Source organism: Juglans regia, chromosome 12, assembly GCF_001411555.2.
Source record: "Juglans regia cultivar Chandler chromosome 12, Walnut 2.0, whole genome shotgun sequence".
NCBI lineage: Eukaryota > Viridiplantae > Streptophyta > Magnoliopsida > Fagales > Juglandaceae > Juglans > Juglans regia.
Genome location: NC_049912.1, coordinates 19,721,036 through 19,728,854, shown reverse-complemented (window position 1 = coordinate 19,728,854; position 7,819 = coordinate 19,721,036). Strand labels below are relative to the sequence as shown.

At 35.8% G+C, this 7,819-nt stretch overlaps 1 protein-coding gene across 1 annotated transcript; it reads left to right on the top strand.

Moving 5' to 3' along the window:
• Positions 1-348: 348 nt before the first annotated feature.
• On the top strand, positions 349-7,459 carry LOC108994823 (aldehyde dehydrogenase 22A1). The gene is made up of 14 exons (XM_018970205.2): positions 349-551; positions 636-679; positions 1,113-1,217; positions 2,265-2,392; positions 2,791-2,913; positions 3,307-3,460; positions 3,741-3,844; positions 3,927-4,005; positions 4,514-4,609; positions 4,697-4,834; positions 5,597-5,812; positions 6,095-6,286; positions 6,706-6,849; positions 6,949-7,459. Exons 1-14 carry the CDS (start codon positions 440-442, stop codon positions 7,102-7,104), a joined length of 1,791 nt encoding a protein of 596 aa, XP_018825750.1. The 5' UTR covers positions 349-439; the 3' UTR covers positions 7,105-7,459.
• Positions 7,460-7,819: the final 360 nt, after the last annotated feature.

Sequence of the window (7,819 nt, the reverse complement as noted above, 5' to 3'; positions counted from 1 at the left end):
AAAAGTATTTTTTAAAATTATTATATTATAGATATAAAATTTTTATTCATGTGAGATTTTACTATCTATATACATATATAAGATTATTATATTATAGATTGTTAGATTGTGAAAATAAAAATGAATATGATTTGTTAGAAGTTATTGAAAATTATGAAAATAAAATAAAAATTAATTAAAAAAATATAAGTAATAAAAAATAATAATATTTTATTATTATAAAGAATGTGATGACTAATCCAGTATAAACTTCAAATTTTGAATGATTAGTTAAAGATAAAAAAGTTACATGTTAATCAAAATTTAAAGGCCTCCTTATATACCAATAATTTCAGAAGATGCGATCGTAGTTAATTAAAGAATTAAGTAAACCCAAGTAAAATAGAATCCGTTGCGATTGCTGCTTCGTTTTCGTTCTCTTCCATTTCCCAGAAGAAAAATGGCGTTTTGGTGGCCTTTGCTGGTTCTTGCATTAGCTTACGCCATTTGTCGGTTCCTTTTCATGCTCATTCCTCACAATGTTCCCTCCATCGACGTCGATGTCTCAGACGGTATGATTCATAACCACCCCCCCGCCCTCTCTCTCGCTCTATTTTTGTGTTGCTGAAGATCTGGTGTGGTTTTGCCAATGGCAGTGTTGGAGGATGGGAGTCAGATGCAAGAGGAAAGCTTCATATATGTGAATTTCTCAACTGCCTTTTTCTTTTTGGCTTTTTGTAATTCGACAGGATTTGTACTTTATCTGAATTTAGTATGATATTAAAAATACTAACCATTTTTGTGCAAGATTTCGGGCTTAACTGTCTCTTACTTTCCAATTAATCCCAAAATAGGACGCTTGTTATTGATATTATCAGTCTGATCTGCGTTAAGAAAGGCAAATGAACTGGTCAACAAATTAATCTCTTCTTTTTTTGGGTAAATTGATTCAGTTTGCGTCAACTTTTTTCTTTTTTCGTAGTAGTAGTTCAGAGTAATTCATATTGCTCGTAAAATCTAAAATGGATGTCCAGTTTCGCTTAAGAAAAGCGAAAATAGTAGAATTATGAATTTTATTCACTTTGGTGTACGGCCTGGTTTCTTACCTTTTATTGGCGATTGGTTTGGTGCAGATTCCACCGAGGGGAAGGACGCAGCAGGCGGACCCGAAAGTTCAGTGCTATGAGCCCGCGACAATGAAATACTTGGGGTATTTCCCTGCATTAACACCTGCAGAGGTTAGTGATGTTGTGTGCTTCTCGGTACTGAGATCAGTTGGGTCCGATAGCTTTATTCTTGTATCCTATTTATTTACTTTTTTAACCTGTATCCATTTGAATTGAACCCCAGATTATAGGTTTTTGACTATATTCAAGATTGAGGACGTGGTTATATACGAATTTATGAGTTGTTTGCTCTACTTTGGTTGGTTTCTTATATACAGACATTGGAAAGTTTTAACATACACAATGCAGAGAGAAAAAGAACGGGAATTACACTCAAATCTCCTTTCCTCTCTACTTTTACATTGATGAATTTTTTCATTTTTGCCTGGAATTGTATCATTAATGGATAAATCCATTAATGATATCATGAATGGCTATTAAACTACATGCAGGTGGAAGTTATGCTTGTGGCATTATCATTATTAATGGTCCAATTTGGGGAGTCAATTTTTCATCTCATAGTAGGACTAACGGAGACAATTAATTTCTGACCGTTATTAAGCAGTGATTTCTGTTATAAGCAGATTTGTGATTCACTGTTGCAGGTTTGTGATAAGCCGAATGATATGCTTGGTGCACATATTTTTTATTCAATTCTAATAGCTCTTTCGATTGCAATGCTCTATCTTTTTTTCTTTTTCCAGAGATAAACATGATGTATCTGTTGAACTATGTTTTATCATTTTTATACACATCTGCCATTTTGTTCTAACCTGAACGTGTACAGGCATATCCATTATCAATTTATATGTGTGTGTAAGGTCCTTTTATCCATTTCTCATTGTGTACATGTAAGTAGCTATTCTTATGCAAATGCCACTTAAAGTTGTTAATAACCCAGAGATATTCTCAGTCTCCGTGATGTCTGTTTATCCATCCATCTGTACAACCTTAAATGATGTCGCAATGCATATCACCCTACTGGTTTCTGGTGGATTAAAATTTAACAAAGGGGAGGGCGAGTACCAACTAAAACTACTGTCTGACATTGCATAGTCCACTAAAGATCCTATCCAATATACATGCTCAGCTAGAACTACTCTGAATATTTGTGCTCAGGTGGAGGAGCGTGTGGCACATGCAAGGAAGGCACAGAAAATCTGGGCAAAGAGCAGCTTCAAGCAAAGGCGCCAGTTTTTGCGGATACTTTTAAACTATATAATTAAACACCAACAGCTCATATGCAAGTAAGGATTCTGGTCCCATAGAGTAGGAGGAATCTGTTTAGCCATTGATCTCCCCCTTCTTTTTGTTAAATCCTAACCACTTATGTATCATTATTATTATTTAATGTTCTTTGAACGATTTGAACGAGTTAGTGAAGGATATACATTTCTGAATAAAAAAAGTGTGAATGGTTTTTTTTCTTCCCCTCTTCTCTCTCTCTGCTAGGCTAGTTAAATTGGAGTTAGAAGAAGTGTTTATAATCATAGTAGACATGTGGGTTCGCCATGGTTGCTCTCTTATTCCCCCCCCCCCCTCTCTTTGTGTGGGGGGTGGCTGTCCTATATGTGTGGAATCAATGGCTGTATTATATCATGCTTAGTTGGGGTGCCAATTTTAGTTCATCTGTCATTTTGATTAGGGTTTCTTCACGTGATACTGGAAAGACAATGGTAGATGCCTCTTTAGGCGAAATAATGACAACATGTGAGAAGATTACTTGGCTTCTTTCAGAGGGTGAGCGGTGGCTAAAGCCTGAATACCGGTATGTCCTTTTTCCATTAATTTTTAATGATCTCCACTTTGGACGTGAAGGAACTACTGAAATTGTGTTTATATGAGCAGGCTCTATTCTATTAAAATGATTAATCTTCATGCCTACGTAGGTAAAAAAAAAAAAGAGACTAATCTTCTTGCCTCTATATTGCTTGTTTCCAATTTCGTGAATGATATGTCCCTGAATATGTCCTGTTAAAGAACTCTTATGTCTCCCTTTGAATGTGGCATCATACCAATTGCCCATTCATGATGAACCGTATCACTATTGCAATCTCCTACTTTCTACTCATAAACTTGAATATCTTTCATGTAATACACAAATTGGGATATATTCGAACTATATGTAATTTTTTTAATTCATGAATCACTGTTTTTGTAGATCTTCTGGAAGGTCAATGTTTTACAAGAAATCCAAAGTGGAATTTCACCCTCTTGGTGTTATTGGTGCCATTGTATCGTGGAACTATCCTTTCCATAATATTTTTAATCCAATGCTAGCAGCTGTCTTTTCAGGAAATAGCATTGTGATTAAGGTATCTAATTTCTAACTACCTACATTTATTTTTTGTCATTTCGGATGCCTTGCACATTCACAAAATGACACTGCTACACTGTTGTCTTTGTCTTTATTTCCTTTAAGTTGGAGGTTGTCTTACACCCTATATTCATGTCTACCATTGTTTCATGTACCTGTATCATGTTGTGTTCTGCTTTAATTGACTTAAATTGGGGAGGTTACTTCAAACATAATAAATTTCTTTTGGATGAGTAATTTTACTGAACTTTAATTTTTAATAATTTGCTTGTAAATAGGTCTCAGAACATGCAAGTTGGTCTGGATGTTTCTATTTCCAAATTATTCAATCAGCCCTGGCTGCGGTTGGAGCTCCTGAAAATTTGGTTGAAGTTATTACAGGGTATGCCCTTTTTGTTTAGATCTTTTATTATCTATGTGTCAGGAATTTTTTTAGACTGTTAATCAGACATTTCTCTCCAAAGCTTTGCTGAAACCGGAGAAGCACTGGTGTCTTCTGTTGACAAAGTTATATTTGTTGGATCGCCTGGTGTGGGTAAGATGGTATGATCTTTCTTTAGACAATTGAATGAACTTGATTTTCTTTTCCAATTCTGAAGCGAATTATCACTTTATTATTGTTTGATCATTATTACTTACAAGAAAAATTATGTTTGATCATTACTTTGCTTGCAGTGACTCTTGATGTCTTAAGCATGCATAGATATGCATCGAAGCAAATACCAATGAGTGGTGGTTATATATGGTTATTATTGTTTTTAAGATAAAGGCAGCTTTAATTTGAAGTTAGTAGTTTTTTTTTCTTTCATTTTTTTTCTTTATCTACTGATCAAAACTTTTTTTTTGTTTTATTATTCTTCAACCTCAAAGAACTTAATTTTTTTGAGGTTGTACGTTCATCTATAAAAGGTGCCTGATGAATTGAAATTTCTTCCACCCTTAAAAAGGAAGCATATTCTTATTCGTGTGCCTGCTGTTATAGCAAATTAGTCACTGCACTCAATTCAGTGTTTGCCTTGCTTATAGGTTGGCATGCTTGCTATTTCTGCAGATAATGAGAAATGCTGCTGAGACACTTATCCCTGTTACGCTTGAGCTTGGTGGAAAAGATGCATTTATTGTGTGTGAAGATGTAGATGTGAATCACGTATGGGTCCTACTTGAGTTTCTTTTTTCTCTTGTAAGTGGACTTGACATCCATTTGTGCTGACATGAGTTGATCAATCCAATACAGGTTGCACACATTGCTGTTAGAGCTGCTCTTCAATCAAGTGGACAAAATTGTGCTGGTGCTGAGAGGTTTTATGTCCATAGGGAAATTTATTCTTCATTTGTCAGTGAAGTGGCCAAAATTGTTAAATCCGTTTCAGCTGTAAGTATATTTTTCAGACACGATATACTAAAATGCTTATTTTGTTGTCTAGCATTTGTGTTTTCATAATATTATACAACTTTGAGTTTAAGTAGTTACTTGGACTGTGCTAATCAGCACTCAAAAGTCTTGCCTGTAAGTCCATACTGTAAAATCAGTGAAATTTCTATTTTTGCATATACTTGGTGGATATTTAGTTACTTCTGGTGTTTCCTATGAAAACTCATGTTGGAGTTCAGGATACACGATTCACGATTATTGATGGTGATTTAGGAAGTCAATGGTTTCACATTTCAGTGCAAAACTGGCCTCAAATGCATTATTGACTATGTGAAATTATGTATTTGACCAGTCGATGGATGGACTGAGCATTAAATGATCCAGTCATTGGGTTTTAACTGTTATTGGGCACAATGAATCATCAGTGTTGGGGTGAAACCCACAGTTTTAACTCTAGTGTTAATAAACTGGAAAAGCCAGCTGCCAACAGCCTTGTGAGGCATTAAGGTTAATTTCCTGAAATGCAATGTTTTTGCATACCTTACCTCTTGTGAATGTTGCTTTTCCTGGTGGATTCTTTCCTACATGGAAATGCACACTTATTAAATAAAGCATGCCAAGGGAATTCACTTATTTTTAAGCCAAGATTTTTTTATTTTTTTGACGATACAAAGTGTTCTTGATGTACAGAGGGAGTATATAAGATAATTACCTTATCAGAGAGTACCTAACATTTGCCTATTGTTTGATAATCTTTTGAAGGGCCCACCCCTTGCTGGTAAGTATGATATGGGAGGCATATGTTTGCAAGAGCACTCTGAAAAGCTTGAAAGCCTTGTCAATGATGCCTTAGAGAAAGGAGCTGAAATTGTTGCTCGTGGAAGCATTGGTAATATAAGTGAAGGTGCAGTGGATCAGTTTTTTCCTCCCACCGTGATAGTAAAAGTAAATCATACGATGAAGTTGATGCAAGAGGAGGTACCAAAACTCTTGTGTTCTGTTCTGAAGCATTTGCAATTGTCTCTTTTGGTCTGTGCATCCGAAATGTGCATATGGTGTCATAGATGTTGAGGACTACTTTCAATCATGAAATAAGTTTACACTTAGTATGATGATGGTTTTAGTGGTTAGTATTGAGGCCATTCTTGAGGTTCTGTTTGCTCTTTTCTTGCGTGGTATGGAAACAGTAAGGAACTTGAATATAAGTATAGGATCCTTGATCTTTACTCATTATTTGAAGGACTTGCTCATTTTATGCAGGCTTTTGGACCAATCATGCCGATAATGAAATTTAGCACGGATGAAGAAGCTGTGAAACTTGCAAATGACTCAAAATATGGACTTGGCTGTGCTGTTTTCTCTGGCAGTCAACGCCGTGCCAGAGAGATAGCTTCACAGATACATTGTGGAGTTGCTGCAATTAATGACTTTGCATCTAATTACATGTGTCAGGTAATATTATTCTAGTGCTGTTATTGGATAATGTATTGATCTTACTTTCTATCAAAATTCATGCTAGGACCAGGTAGATTATTTACTTCACTTGAAACAATTGATGTGGATTATATTTGTTTTAAAAGATCTACTACCATCAAGATTAGAGCCCACAGGGACATAAAAGTCTTTTTGCCTTATAAATAGGTAATTATGCACGTGAATCATGTATATCCTTCATTGGGGGTGAAAAACTTAGTTTCTATTCATATAACTGTTTTAATTGGGAAATAATTGGTCATTTTTATCCTTTAAACTTTTTTTTTTCCTGTTTTCTGCTCATACTTTCCTCTGTCAAACCGTCTAAGGATAAAATGTACTGAACCTTGGAAATTGCTGTTTATACAACTGAACTGAGATGCATCTTGATTTTCCAGTCCCTTCCATTTGGTGGTGTGAAACACAGTGGATTTGGACGCTTTGCTGGTGTTGAAGGGTTACGAGCTTGCTGTCTTGTAAAATCAGTTGTTGAGGATAGATGGTGGCCTTTTATAAAAACAAAGATACCTAAGCCTATACAGGTCATCTTCGATCTCTCTTTCCATGTGTGTTTTTAGAGTATGCAAAGTAATAATAACAATAATAACAACACTGATTATTTTCTCGCTTCGCAACCATAGTATCCCATCGCGGAGAACGGTTTTGAGTTTCAGGAGTCACTCGTTGAAGCCCTCTATGGCCTAAATATATGGGAACGCCTGCAAGCACTGGTCAATGTTTTGAAGATCCTCAAGGAGAAAAACTCTCCTTCCAATGGAACTAGGAAAAACGACTGAGCACGATGCATGAGAATCGCCAACACTGCCCTTCCACCTTGGGTTTACCGCGTTATGATTGTGGGCATTCAAGATTTCGAATTATCATAATTTTGGGCATGATCCTTAGATTTCCCCCCTTTTCTTCTTGTTTAGTTATGAGATTGGTGGTATGTTTCCCTAATTTGTCTTGCTCATGGCTTCTTAAGCGCTGATACTCCTGTCAAGTCCTGGAGGTACCCTTGTTTTTGTTGGATCAGTACTGGACTGGGTTAGGTTGAATTAGATAACTATTAACTGGTATCATAGTCTTAATTTTGATGGTGTGATGAGTATAATCTGAGTCCGAGGATGAACAATCTAATTTTGAATTGGGTATGCCGCTGCCTACAATTTTGAGGATTTGAATCTCCTGGAGTTATTGAATGAACTCTAGGACCTAGAGGTAAACATATGAAGTGACTCCACAGCAGTTATTGAGCATTTTTTTTATTTTTTTATACGCTTGGGGAGGAGGGGTTTCGAACCCAAGACCTCCATTTTGAAGACCGTCGGTTTATGCTAATTAGGCTATAGGCCTTTGGTTAGTTATTGAGAATTTAATGCAATTCACTAGATAATTATAAATATTGTGGGATCTATTTCATGTCTTTATCACTAGATAACATTCGGTTATGAAGTGACCCCTAGAGTTTGGTCAAGACAGATCTCAATTTGATGGTGTGGTAGGATAAAT